At 41.8% G+C, this 14,435-nt stretch overlaps 3 protein-coding genes across 4 annotated transcripts; 2 read left to right on the top strand and 1 right to left on the bottom strand.

Moving 5' to 3' along the window:
* Positions 1–938: 938 nt before the first annotated feature.
* Positions 939–3,808, bottom strand: LOC131262917 (zinc finger protein 607-like). The gene is made up of 3 exons (XM_058265015.1): positions 3,696–3,808; positions 3,496–3,629; positions 939–3,430 (listed from the first exon to the last, which is right to left on the bottom strand). The coding sequence occupies exons 1-3, from the start codon at positions 3,768–3,770 to the stop codon at positions 1,180–1,182; spliced, it is 2,460 nt and encodes an 819-aa protein (XP_058120998.1). The 5' UTR covers positions 3,771–3,808; the 3' UTR covers positions 939–1,179.
* A 467-nt stretch (positions 3,809–4,275) lies between these two features.
* On the top strand, positions 4,276–7,138 carry LOC131262854 (zinc finger protein 184-like). Of its 2 annotated transcripts, none has more exons than XM_058264937.1 (3): positions 4,276–4,493; positions 4,564–4,697; positions 4,773–7,138. In XM_058264937.1, exons 1-3 carry the CDS (start codon positions 4,365–4,367, stop codon positions 7,054–7,056), a joined length of 2,547 nt encoding a protein of 848 aa, XP_058120920.1. In that variant the 5' UTR covers positions 4,276–4,364; the 3' UTR covers positions 7,057–7,138. The 2 variants fall into 2 exon arrangements, with proteins under 2 accessions (XP_058120920.1, XP_058120921.1); XM_058264938.1 differs by having other exon boundaries at positions 4,778–4,953.
* Positions 7,139–8,898: 1,760 nt separating this feature from the next.
* On the top strand, positions 8,899–13,374 carry LOC131267141 (zinc finger protein 595-like). The gene is made up of 4 exons (XM_058269918.1): positions 8,899–9,065; positions 9,134–9,270; positions 9,337–11,805; positions 12,896–13,374. Exons 1-3 carry the CDS (start codon positions 8,937–8,939, stop codon positions 11,591–11,593), a joined length of 2,523 nt encoding a protein of 840 aa, XP_058125901.1. The 5' UTR covers positions 8,899–8,936; the 3' UTR covers positions 11,594–11,805; positions 12,896–13,374.
* Positions 13,375–14,435: the final 1,061 nt, after the last annotated feature.

A 14,435-nucleotide genomic window follows, 5' to 3' on the forward strand; every position in this document is an offset into this window, starting at 1 on the left:
CCCGTCAAGGATTGCTCGATCAGCATGGTGCAAGTTGCAGCTTCCCGTTTGTGTGCTGGTGTGGTGGAACCAGAACCGCACCTATGCTGGCATGCGTTTCAAGAATAACCGCAACGAACGGAAGAAGAACAACTGCATGCGGGTGACAACCGAGCATGAGGTGGCTGAAGGTTTCTTTATCTCTATTCAACGGATAGCAATGAACGCTTCAATTTCTTATTGACTGATAGAAATCAAATGAAGAAAAATGACCGCAAGCCAGTCTACAAATACAAAACGTCTTCGCCACGCGTTTGGAAGCAGCTGCCATAGGGGTCACCGCTGGAAAAGATTGAATGACAAAGATAGAAGGGCAAATGTTTATTAATTTCCTACGGTGCTTCGGAGTTAACAGATCCCTATTTCTAAATCCCAGCTCAAGAATCCCATGTTTTTTACGAAATTTATTTTTATAAATTATAACTATAACTAAACCTGAAAATTATACATGAAACGTTTCGCATCTACTAATAAAAAAATACTACTTTTACTAATTTACTTATTTAAAATTACTACTATAAATTTAAAACATTAAAATTAAAACCATCATGTTCGGCTAGCTTTTGCATCCAAGCTTTTACCAAAGCCCTGCATCTTGCGTGCGATCAAATATTTCGTGAAATTTTTCAACTACTGAAAAAAACTTAAATTTTCTTGGCTTAACATTTCTCTCATTATCAAGCTGTCAAGTGTAAAAATTGATTCAGCTACTAAAAAACTATCAATAATTTGACTGCTTCAGCTAAAAATTCCGTTAGGGATAACTCTACCTTTTTCCATAACAGTGAATTCTCTCGAAGTACCAGGACTTAGGAAAATCTTACTTCTTTAAAATTATGTGTCTAAAAAGACCTTTGATTTCATTCAAACTCTCCACACACGTTAAAATATGGTTTGATTTTAGAAATTTATTTGGTTTTATTATTAACATCAAACATTACAACGACTTATTGGTTAAATCGGAAAAAGAAGTCATGCGCATTTTAAAATAAGTGAATACATATGTAGTTATGTTAGAATGTTCAGCTGAATCCATTAAACAAGTTTTTTCGTTTCGTTTGAGACGAATGCACAGCAAGGTATACATTTCAAAATATTTAGTACGTTGTTTGTTTTTTCCTTTTGCTTTTCCCCCATTCATTAAGCACGTTTCTTAATTTTCCCGTGTACTTTCTGCATATGGTGTCTGGCAGAGGAGCTCGTGTAGAATTCTTTACCGCAAAATTCGCATTGAATTTCTTTGTTTCCCCTATGCTGGTTTTCGTGTTCCTTCAGTAAGGAAGCGTAGGGAAAGCTCTTTTTACAGTATTTACAAGTGTGCCCTTCATTGTGCACCGTTTTCCTGTGCGATGTTAAGTATACTTTCAGCTTGAACTGAGCACCACAAAAACATTTGTATGGTGTGGCATCAGCATGCAATTTCGTATGTATTCTAAGGTAATCAGCACTGCGGAAAGTTTTCCCACACACAGAGCAAACGTGTTGCAGTAAATTTGCTCGCTCTTCTTTGTGGACACCATATTCATGTTTCCTTAATTCGAATCTATTTGAGAATGTTTCCCTACAGTATTTGCATGGGCGCGTGGTTTTGTTGTGCAACTTTTCGTGTCGGATTAGGGAGGAATAGCATGAAAACTGTTTTTCGCACGTTGTACACTGAAACGAATATTTTTTTGAATCCACATGGGTTTTTAGATTACCCGCAGTCTTAAAACTACGATAGCAGGTTTTGCATTGAAATGGTCTCCCTTGGGCTGGCGGTGGCGCCCAGGGGGCATGTACCGAACGGCTATGGTACAGCAGTTCCTTTTCCGTACGGAACTGAGTGCAACACCCGCAGCATTTATAACTTTTTTCGATTGTATCGTGGTGCTCATTTTGTTCATGCTTTTTTCTAGAGATCCAATAGGTAAAATTTTCACCGCAAAGCCTACAAGGATAATGGTTCTCGGGTTTTAAGAGGCATTTTTGGTGTCTTAAAACGGCGATTCCATTTTTTAGCGATGCACCACACACCTTGCAGCTACGTCTGCGCTGGGAGAAATGGGACCGATGGATATTCATAGCACGAACTGTGTCAAACAAGTGGTAGCAAACCTTACATTGAAATGGGTTTGTCTCGTTCGGTTTCGATGCATTGGAGCCGTGTACGGCTTGCGCATGTTCCATCAATTCGTTTTCATTGTCGAATTGAACTAGACACCCGCAACACTTGTATTTTTCCTGAGTTAAATCCTTTGATTCTGCACTGCAATTTTCATCGTCGTTTTCTGCTGGTATATAACTTGTTGTAGATGCATTGGAACCGTGAGCACGATCATATTGTTGACTCGAACCTGGTGGCATGGACACATTTTTCGTTTTGTTTGATTCTTCTGCTAAACCATTTTGAGATTTTACTGATGATGTCTCTACGCCTTCAACACGCCTATTGATCTTCCGTATTGAAACAGCCTGCGTGGGCTGGTCCGTGTGATATCTATGATGGTGCTTTAATCGGGCGGCAGCACTTTTAAACGATGCTTGACACACCTTGCAACAAAAGCTACGCAGGCACGTAAGCGACCGATGAATCCGAGCGGCACGGACTGTTTGATGCAAGCTGTAGCATATGTTGCATTGAAATGGAGCTACGTCGTCCGGTTCAGGTGCATCAGGGGCATGTACTGCCTTTGAATGTACTATCAATTCGTTTTCAGTGTCAAAGCTTTTTAGACATCCACAGCATGTGTGCCTTTGCCGAGTTGAATCCTTTGATTTGGCTGCATCATGTTTATAGTATTTATCTACTCCTCTTATTGTGGGTGCATCATCAGCTGTATCACCCGGTACTTTGATGTTATTGGCAACTGCAATACAACCAATGTTTGCTTCTTGTTTGCACTTTTCGATATGTTCATCGAATGAGCTTGCATCTAGAAAGCATGCTCGACAAATGCTACATTCCAAATTTTTGTTAACATCGACTTCGATAGGATCCTCTTGTTTTATGCCATCAACACTGGCAAACTCTCCAACAAAGATATTAGAATTATCATTTGCTATCGATTTCTCATCATACGCAGTGAAGGGATTCTCGAATGGCTGGATTGAATTTTTTACTTGAAGCCGTCTTTTGTGCAACTCTACACCTTTCTGTGTCTTGATCCATCGATAGCATACATTGCATTGGAATGGTCTCGTTGGGTCTGGCAAAGGTGGATTGGTGGCGTGTATCAAACGGGAATGTTTCATCAATTCACTTTCCGTCTCGAAGCTTGATCTACATCCGCAGCATATGTGATTCAATGTGCGTTTTGGGCTTGTTTCGTTTGCAACACTACATTCCATTAATAATGATAAATCTGGTTTCCGATCTTCTTCGATGGAAAGTTCCTGAATGTGTTGTTTTCTAAAAAAAAAAGAAGGGATTGTAAAAAATGACTAAATAGCTAATGGACATATGTTCACACTCACGATGGGGTTATTTGAAGCATGACTTTTAGAGCATTTTCTGATTCGAGGCATTTGCGACGGACTGCTAGGGAACCGCTCAGGTCTGATTGGCACTGCACACAGCATAAGCTAGGTAAACCATCATTTTCAATTACCTACATGAAGAACACAATTGCATTCACTATAATTCCGTTTGAAATGGATGAAGCATTGAATCTTACCACCAATCCTGTTAGTTCAATGATCGAAGTGGCAATGCTTTCGCCGTGATCGTTGGTTACGAAAATATTGACCATCTTTTCAACTGATTGCTCATTAGCACAAACTCGGCACAATATGTTTGCGGACATATTTGAAGATAGTTTTACGCCACGAAGGAGGCAGCAGTAGATGAAATACTTATTTGTTTACAAGTAGCACGCCGCACTTTATAAATCGTTCTGTCACACTCACAACATCGAAGAACTCTGCAGGTAAACATAAGGGCACATTATAGAATACCGACGACTTTGTCGACACGAACATTCTATATCTCATACAAAAAATTAACAACACTTTTGAAAACTTTATTAGCGGCATTTTTAGTTGCTTTTTGTAATGTTTTGAATGTACTTTTTAAAGTTCATGTTGAGAAAACCGTCGGAATCCAATAATGGCCTTAATAGCTTCAAGGTGTATAGAAATCATCGCAACCAAACTGAAAACTTAAAAACGTAAACATTTTACCTGTCATGCGCAGGCGATGTTTTTAATATTCCTTGAATTGTTTATCTAATTGATGTATCGAGTGGTCTCTTCTTTCCATTTTGATGATAAAATCATACTTTTTCTGCTCGCCAAACCCGTTATAAACAAATACGCACTACGGCAGCATCAGATTAACTTCAAACATGTCCGCAAATTCACCGTGCCGTGTTTGTAGTCAGGAGAAATCAGTGGATCAGCTGGTGGATATTTTTGAAACCAATTGCCATCCCGGCACGATTGCTGAAATGATAATCGAACTTACAGGATTGAAGGTAACATTTTCGGCTTCCTTATGCAGCTAACAGATTTCCTACAAAAATAATGTGTGATGCCCTCACGCAGGTGAAGGAAAATGATGGTTTACCTAGCTTATGTTGTGTGCAGTGCCACTCAGACCTCATTATCTCCATCACTATTCGTCGTAAATGCATCTATTCAGATAATATAATGAGGGCCTTACTGCAGTCTACTTTTGTGTAAGTTTGAGTAACTCTTGATTTATGTTTGACTTCATTTGTATAATTCGATTCGAACTATTTCTTTTCACTTAGCCAAGCTGGAGCCCATGGATGCGTGGATTTTGATCACATAAAACAGGAAGGTTCCGATGTAGAACATCTTGAACTCGAAAGTGATGAGCTCGTTCTACCACCTGAAATATCATTCGAAAAGGATAATTACAAACATTACAAACTGAACATCACATCAACGACTGCTCAAGATATCAACGAACGCATGGTAGCAGACGATGGTTACAAAGAATTTGGTGTTGGTAAAACATATATCTCAAATCCCCCAGTTGGAAACCCCGAAGATAGTTTGAATGGTACAAAAGAAGAATCTTTGGCATCTGCAGAGTTTGAAAATAACCAATGTAGCTTTTGTAAAACTAACTTCGTAGACTTTAGTTCTCTACAAGAGCACGCTGCGAAGTGTCACAACGGCGAAGCATCCAATCGAAACCGACAGGACGACAGCACTAGGAAAAGTGCTGAGTTCTGTTTCGTCAGTTTACCTGGAACCCGTTTAGTACAAGTGTCCAAAAGAATTGCTGTTGCACCCGAAGAGCTAAACCATGAGGAAGTCATAGGCTGCTGTATGTGCAGACGAACTTTCCAGAGCGAGGCAGAATTAATCGAACATGGCAAATTGGTGCATGCCCCAAACTCTGCTCCGGCTAGTGAAATCAAACCCTTCCAATGCAACATTTGCTACGCCTGGTTTAAGACCAAAGGCCTTGTGCAGAGCCATCAAAAGATAAATCGTAAAAGGAAATATAAGTGCCCGACTTGTGGTAAGTTATTCAAGGCCCGCACTGATTTTGTGCGACACAAAAACAAGCACGATAAAGAAGATATTTTCCCGTGCAAATATTGCACCAAACGGTTCGTATCTGTATATAGAAGATTAGCGCATGAAAAAAAATGCAACAATCAAGAACAAAGGAACGAACAAATAGGTAAGAATGAAGAACAAACGCAGGAAAAAATGTGCAACACACAAGAACAAACGAAGGAAACAGTTGGCAGCAATCAAGAACAAACCCCGGAAACAATACGCAAGATTCCAGAACAGAGTGAAACTCCCGTTAACATATTGAACCGCAGAGTTAGGTATCCAATAGCTGACAATGAAATAATAGATATTAATTCAGTCAACCACGTATGCTGTGGTTGCGGCAGAACATTTGATACGGATGATATGATGATACAACATGCAAATCACGTGCATGCTAAAAAAACACGCTTGGCAGATGCTAGCAACCAATTTAAATGTAACATCTGTTATCAAACGTTTAAGACAGAGGACGATTTAAACGATCATAAGAACAAAAAGCTCCCAAGAAAGTATAAGTGTGCTACTTGTGGGGCACAATTCGGTGTTCCTTATGCCTTAGTACGACACAAAGGCAAGCACAGCAAAGAACCAACTCTGCCGTGTAAATTTTGTGGCAAATTGTTTGTTTCAGTTTATCAGAAATTACAGCATCAACGATACGAACATATATTGAAAAGGCCAAACAATGAAGAACAAACGCAGGAAGCAAAAGGCAATATTCAACAAGACGAACACATATTGGAAAAGTCATCCAAATGCTGTGGATGCGGTTCTGACTTTGGAACGAAGAATGAATTACTGCAACATGCACAAACGGTGCATGCCCCAAAAGCCCTGGTAGACCCACGGAAGCCAGTTCGATGCAATATCTGTTACAAATCGTTTAAAACGGAAATTAATTTGCACCGCCACCAGAATGCCCAGGGTCCGTATCAGTGTGCGATATGTGGAAAAATATTCTCCATACCTTCGAGCCTTTACATGCATGAAATAGTGCACAACACAAAGGAATTCGAATGCGGACAATGTGGGCAAACTTTCCACAGTAAATATGCTAGAACGAAGCATATACGATTAACGCACAGAGCACAGGCGAGCCATGTTTGCCCGACGTGTGGAAAGACTTACACTACCGCGAGCTATCTTAGAGAACATATGAATCTGCATGAAGACAAACCGTTACATAAATGTTATTGTGGCGCAGCATTCAAGATGAAGCATTACTTATACAGCCATATGGCAAAGGCACACTCCGGTCGAAACACGTGCCGATTTTGCCAAGCTACCTTCAGATGTCCAAGTGTTCTTAAAGGACACGAAAACGGGCACCTCGGGATAAAGGAATATTTCTGCAGCGTCTGCAATGAAGGTTTTTACTCACAAAAACAATTAGGAAAACATCGTGCCAAATGGCACGGTCCGAAAAGCCGCATAAAGAAACGAAAGCAGGCTAACAAATCAAATCCTAAACTAATAGAGCTAGAAAAACAACTTTAAAAAAAGTTGTTTTTTTAACTCCATCATCTAAAGTGCGGTGTATTCGTGTAGGGTCGTATAATTTGCAAATAAATATCTTAACAACAAATAAAATTCCTTTCTTCTCTTTTTCTTAAGGTATCATCATAATGAAATGATAAATTTATATCTGACATGGAAAGTAGCGTACATTGCGGTCTATTTGGTTTTGGTGCAACCAATTGAATGCAATCAGAATTGGAAAAGAAATTTGGCTTCGACGAATCGAAATTCATTATAATCTCTTGAGATTTACTTTAGAATCACATGATTATCAACTACAATATTAGTAAATCCAATAATAAATTTAAAAAAAAAGCAACACATTTCAACGTATTCATGCTCATGGAAACATTGCAGACGGCATTTCAAACTGTAGTTTAAAAATTATCAATTCATAAAGTGGCTATTTCAACCATTATTTCAAACTGAGACCAAGGTATTTGAGGCTTGTTCAATAAACCCTTGTCATAAGGTGAATGTGTTGATCTTGTCAACAACGCTGCTGCCAGTTTCGTTCAAGGCTGATTCGCACGTCGGCAAGTGGCAAGTGCAAGTGGCAAGTTGCCGCGTACCTACCCTGTGCGAATCAGGACCAAGCAAGTGGCAAGTGGCAAGTAGCTACTTGCCAGTGGAATAGAACCGAGTCTATTTTTCAGGCAAGTAGGTGGATGTATTGGTTGACAACTCGTGTAAATACAAGATGTCAAACAAAAACTGTTTCATTTTCGTGATTTGTTTAGGACAATTTTCGACTAATGTTCGAGAAATATTATTTGATCGTATCGTTGATCAATATTTTTATTTATTGATGATGAAATAATGGTAAAATAAAATTTAATCGTTATTGTGTACTTGTGTGAGTGATCTAGTTACCGGCAAGTACTTGCCTGCAGTGCGAACGGCTACTTGCCACTTGCCTGCTTACTTGCCACTTGCACTTGCCGACGTGCGAATCAGCCTTCACAGAAAGTGATGGGGAAACTGAATTCCTGCAGGGATTCGAATCCAAATCCATTCTGAGATCCGAATCCCAATCCGTCATATCATGCGTGCTTAAAACTAAGTAGCCTGGAAAATCTCACTTTCGTTAAAATTGAGCGGCTTGAAAAGACCTTTCTTTTGGGGAGTAAAACGTGAAAATCGGTTCAAAGAATCAAAAGTCATAAACAAATTGGTAAATTTTTGCCTAAATGGCCAATCGAAATATTGAGCACCTTGTTCCGTTGGAACAGGTAGATTGCCGTCTCTTTTCCACAAAATTAACTTTCTTAACAACTAGAAAATATGGAAAGATCTATTGTAACACAAAGTTGTGTGTCTTGAGCAGACCTTTCATTTCGGGAGTAACATGTACAAATCGGTTCACCAATTCTAAAGTTTGTTATTTCAGCAGAAAATACCAGGTTGTGTTGCAAGGTGTATAAATATAGAAGGTGACTTTATGTCGCTTTGGAAGGGGTGCCATATTTGAGAAGAGTTATGTCAAAAGCCTAATCCTTTTCCGATACCCCCCCCTCAAAACCCATATGAATACCCCAGAAGTGTTATGTCAAGTCGTGAAATGTCATTTTACACTGGACGACTTCACCTTCTAATTTATACACCTTGGTTGTGTTGAATCTTTCGTAACGAACGCTTCGATTGATGATCCCTTTTGGATTGAATCTTCGGAATCCTGATTCGCAGAATGCCATCACTAGTTCTGTCAAGTTTAAGGTGGGAAAATTGTTCCGATTCGGCTGTGGTCGATGAAAACAACGCAAACAATTGTAATACAAATCGATTGATCTTTAATTCAGTGTACAGGAAATATACTTGCTATTGTCCGTTCGGTTTCATTTCTACATTAGTTTGAAAATATGGCACTAAACGCTCTGTGCAGAACTTGCACTGGTGAACAATCGATGGACCAGCTTGTGAATATTTTTGAAACCAATTATCAAGATGAGACCATTGCAGAAATGATCGTCGAACTAACAGGACTGACGGTAAGGTTTTTGAAAGCTTCTAGAATGCGAAAGACTTGATTTGGGCTATATCTTCTGCTTGAACCCAGGTGGAGGACGATAACAGTTTGCCCAGTTTCTGCTGTATACAGTGCCAATTGGACCTCATCGACGCCGTAGCTTTTCGTCGCAAATGCATCGCATCGGAGAAGCTTATACAAGAGCACCTAAGTCAACAAAACTGCACGTAAGTATTAATGTACTAATGAAAGTTTGTCCAATCAATCCCAGTAACGATAACTACACCTTTTAGACAAATACTTCAGCTGGACGCTTTAGACACAGCGTCCGAAAAAAGTGTGGAGGACGATGTTGAACAAGAAACCGTTCAAATTTCCGGCATTGAAAGTTACATTGCGTTAATTGAAGATATAGAAATTGATCACTACGAAGAACAGTTAGATAGTCCTTCATGTGTGAGTGAAACTGAACAGGCTTCGCCCGTCTCAATCAATGAGGACGATGTTGCAAATGATACAGGCACATCTTTTAACACAACCAAACCATCGGACCATAGCCTACTAAATCACAAATGCTGTGGGTGTTCTGCAAGCTTTGAAACTGAACAGGATTTGATGGAGCATTCGCAATTAACACACGCTCTCAATCCACCATCACCGGACCCAACGAGACCATTCCAGTGCAACATTTGCTACTGCTCTAGAAGAACAGAACGGGGTATAGAGCAGCATCGTAAAGTGCTGCAGCATCTGTGGATGAAAAAGTCCTCGATTGGCGCACAGATAGCAAGTGATGCCGCAAACAACTCTACAGCAAATAGTGTTGAGAATGAAGGATTCGAAGCTCATGGTAAAGAAATGCAAACCAATCCAAGCATCGACGACAGTTACACCGAGGAATTGATCGACAATGGATCAACCGACGTAGGGTGTTACGTGGTGTCATCGGCACCGGATGATCTTAAATTCAGCTGCTGCGGATGTACCCTCTCCTTCGGGACCGAGAATGAATTGATGGAACATTCCGATTCGATACATGCACCAAATGCGCCCCCGCCACACAAAACCAAACCAGTGCAGTGCAACGTTTGCTATAGCTGGTATTCATCCGAGCGGTCTTGCCGGGACCATCAGGTCTACATGGGCAACCGTCAGTTTATGTGTCCGGTGTGTGGTATGCGCTTTGGCCGAACTTCTTCGCTACTGCGACATAAAAGCACACACGATAAAATACCGGACGAGGTGGAAGCGAGTCAGGTTGTTGAACCCGAGCTACTGGATGATCTACAGTTTAGCTGCTGCGGATGTATGCTCTGCTTCGAAACCGAGAATGAATTGATGGAACATTCCGTTTCGGTTCATGCACCAAATGCGCCACCGGAAGACGACAACAAGCCAGTGCAGTGCAACGTTTGCTATAGCTGGTATTCATCCGAACGGTCGTGTCGGGATCATCAGGTCTACATGGGCAACCGTCGGTTTGCGTGTACGATATGTGGCCAGCGCTTCGGTCGTGCTTCGGCCCTCGTACGCCATCGAAATACGCACGAAAAGGCACTCATATTTTCGTGCAAATATTGTGGAAAACTGTTTCCCAGCACGTACAAAAAGTTGAGCCACGAAAAACGGGAGCATGAGAACCCGCTCGTAAAGGGTACCGATACTGAATCGGCCGGCGAAGAACAAAAAAAACCACTTATCTTTTCGTGCAAATATTGTGAAAAAATGTTTGCCAACGCGTACAGCAGGATGAGCCACGAAAAACGGGAGCATGAAAATCCGCCCGTAAAGGATGCCGAAGCCGACTCGACCGGTGAAGACTCAAAAAAGCAAACATGCTGTGGATGCAGTGAAACCTTCGATAGCGAGCACGAATTGATGGTCCATGCCGGTACGGTGCACGCCCCGAATGCACCCCCCGACGACGACGCGAAACCGGCCCGATGTAACATCTGTTATCGATGCTACAAATCCGATTCCGCTGTACGGGTGCATCAACGGTGCATGCGCATGCGCTCGCTGCAGTGTGCGACCTGTGGCAAGAGCTTCGCAACACGATCGCATCTGCTCGCACACGAAAACGTTCACACCCAAGCGTTGATCTACGCGTGCGCCCATTGTGACGAAAAGTTCGCCAACAAAACGGCCAAACAGAAGCATATCGCACGAAAACACGGCCCGCCGGTGGCCCCCACCAAGCATCTTTGTCTCACCTGTGGTAAAGCATTCAATTCAATTTTCTATCTGCGAGACCATCTGAAGCTGCACGCTGACGAGATGCCATACTCATGTCACTGCGGTGCTAAGTTTAAGCTGGAAAAATACCTCAAAAGGCATATGCAAATACACAGCGGGAAGTACACGTGTCAGTTTTGCACCCTCGCCTATCGTTGCGCGTCCATGCTGCGGGACCACGAAAACCGGCACACGGGGAATAAGGAATTTCCCTGTGACCTCTGCAGCAAACGGTTCTACGGAAAAGCGGACGTGGCAAAGCATCGTGCCTATGTGCACTTTAAACGAGGGAAACTACGTAAAGCTTCTTCCTGATAATGGCACATTGAATAATTATTAGTAATAATCAATATCATTTTTTAATTGTAAACAATTTCTTATATAATATTCTGGGCAATCACACGCTTCAAACGTTACTAAATACAACCTCTTTTACCAAAGAGTGGGCAGTAGGACTTTCACCTTTTCATAGTCTCAGCGTTCTACGGTTTTTTTTTGGGATTTACACCAATACTTTCTCAAATTTGGTTCTACTAGGTAAAACGGCCCGGTTACACGGCCCAGTTACAGGTCCCGGTTCGAGGACCCGTTGACAGGTCCCGGTAACACGGCCCGTTTACAGGGCCCGGTAACACGGCCCGTTTACAGGGCCAGGTTACAGTGCACGTTTACAGGGCCCGTTTACAGGACCCGTTTATAGGACCCGTTGACTGGACCCGGTCACAGGGCCCGGTAACACGGCCCGTTGACTGGTCCCGGTTACAGGGCCCGGTAACACGAACAATTTACAGGACCCGTTTACATGACCCGGTAAACGGCGGTAACACGGCCCGCTTACAGAGCCCGGTAACATTGCCCATTTACAGGACCCGTTTACAGGACCCGTTTACAGGACCCGTTTACAGGACCCGTTTACATGGCCCGGTGTCACGACCCGTTAACAGGACCCGCTTACGTGGCCCGGTAATACGGCCCGTTTGCAGGGCCCGGTAAAAGGCCCGTTTACTGGGCCCAACCTTATGGATGTAGTTTTATTTTGCGTTGGTTGTTTTCATCACGTTGAAGAACCACCTTTCCCAAGATTAAATGCAATGTTCGATTCGAAATTGTCCCTAAAATCACGAAAACGTTTCATTTCGTAACTATTTCAAACTTTTGAATGAAACTGTATAGCAGTCTTCCGCTTTGCTTTATTTTTCGGCAAAGTAACCATCGATAATCAATGTAACCATCGATTACCAAAAATTCATTCAACGTTCATCAAACCGCGCAACCAATCAGAACGCAAGAAAAATTTTCCCTTCCATCGTGCATCCTTAGTATCCTTAGCTACAGCAGCAAAGTGCGTGGGAAAACCGGAACGTCGAAATTGTGCATCTCGCTTACGTGCTCGCTTCGCTCGTTCACCTTTGCTATTGCTATCTAAGCTCAAGGTAGAAATTGTAGAAATTGTGCATCTCTCTTGCGTGCTCGCTTCGCTCGTTCAACTGTGCTATTGCTATCTAAGCTCAAGGTAGAAATTGTAGAAATTGTCTGCATCTCACTTTCCCCCTCCCTTCGCTCGCTTTCAATGCTATTGCTATCTAAGCTCATGGCATGGTGTAACAGTAATTTGAGAGGCGATTGGATCAATTAGTACCACATAACTGAATAAAAATCTACAAACATGTAATAACATGTTTCCGAAGGAGGTGTATTGCGAATCAACGTCGCACAACGAAAATAGAATCAAAACGGACCCGAGCCAGGCCAGGGGGCAAAACCGTAACGAGCTCTATGAGCTGTATGGAGAACCCACTGTCGTACAGCGAATTAGACTCGGCTGGCTCCGGTGGGCTGGCCATGTCATGCGGATGGCAACGGACGACCCAGGCCGTAAAGTCCTTTTAGGCTGTCCCAAGGGACAGAGGCGGTGTGGTAGGCTTAAAATTAGGTGGAAGGACGGTGTAGACGAATTGGACCAGCTTGGCGAGCAACCGTGAGCGGTTTCGGATGGAGCTTCGGCGAACCAAAACCGCTCAGCGGTTGTAGATATACTTAAGTAAGTTAAGATCCGTGAGATAGTCGACCGTGTAATGATTCATTTTCTAGATGTAATGAAAGTTAAGCAATTAGGCATATGTCAGTGTTTCTTTTAATGTATTTTTTTCTATTGCCTTATAATCATATGTTTTTTGTTTGTTTTCATTCCATTTTGTTTTTTTTTTCTTCTGTTCTGTCTGCACGTTATATTCCTCTTCAAATTACATTCATTGTCAACTTTTTGTATTTGTTTTGTTCTACTAGTAGTAGGCGCAATGAGTGCACAAAGTGTCTACACATGGTTATCCATTCGGGAGTTTTGTTATACGTGATCTTGATCATGTTCCTCTTCTCCTTTGAAAGTTGCCTCCAATGGCGGGGTTTTTATTGTTTTAGATGAAAGATTGCAAAGGAAGCCGACCATGCAGAGATTGTAGTGCTTCAAACACCTTCACAGATGTTTGCTGGGATCCCGTTTTGCCGGTTTCCGTTTCCTTCCGTTGGAAAATTTAAACTTGTGCATCACGGTACCCCGCCAGAAGATGAAAAAAATATAGAAACGTATGGAACATAGGTACGAGCCCCGTTTCGGTCGAAAAGGTTGAAAAGGGAGAAAAATAATACTTCGGTGTGATAACGAAATCAACTTCACGCCTCCAGAAGCAAGACAGTTTACGCAATGCACGTCATAGAATTTACAACAACTAGATATAACTACAAGAAATACTATTTTTTTTAAAGAAAAAAAAACAACACAAAGTACAGATGATTTAACGGACAAATAAAATGTACGCAATGCACTTGTAAGCGTAGACCTATGAACGTGTTTTATATGTACAGAGCTTGAGAACATCCGTTTCCCCCCTTCGAACCGATGCACATAAACTGATACGGGATTCGGTTGTTTTAATAAATTAAATGGTGTATTTCACTCCACGTTTCCGTCCCCAGGTGTTCGCTTTTTAAACCTTCCCACCCTTGTTTGTTTTTTCTGCACACAAATCATTCGGCCGCACGGTAAGGTGTTTTAACGATAGAGCAAAACAGCGGGGGAGGGAGCCCCGCATACAAAAAAACAAAAATACATGTACTTAAACCACTAACTTAACAATGAGTATTTTTTTCGCTTTTTTCA

Source organism: Anopheles coustani, chromosome 2 (assembly GCF_943734705.1).
Source record: "Anopheles coustani chromosome 2, idAnoCousDA_361_x.2, whole genome shotgun sequence".
Taxonomy (NCBI): domain Eukaryota; kingdom Metazoa; phylum Arthropoda; class Insecta; order Diptera; family Culicidae; genus Anopheles; species Anopheles coustani.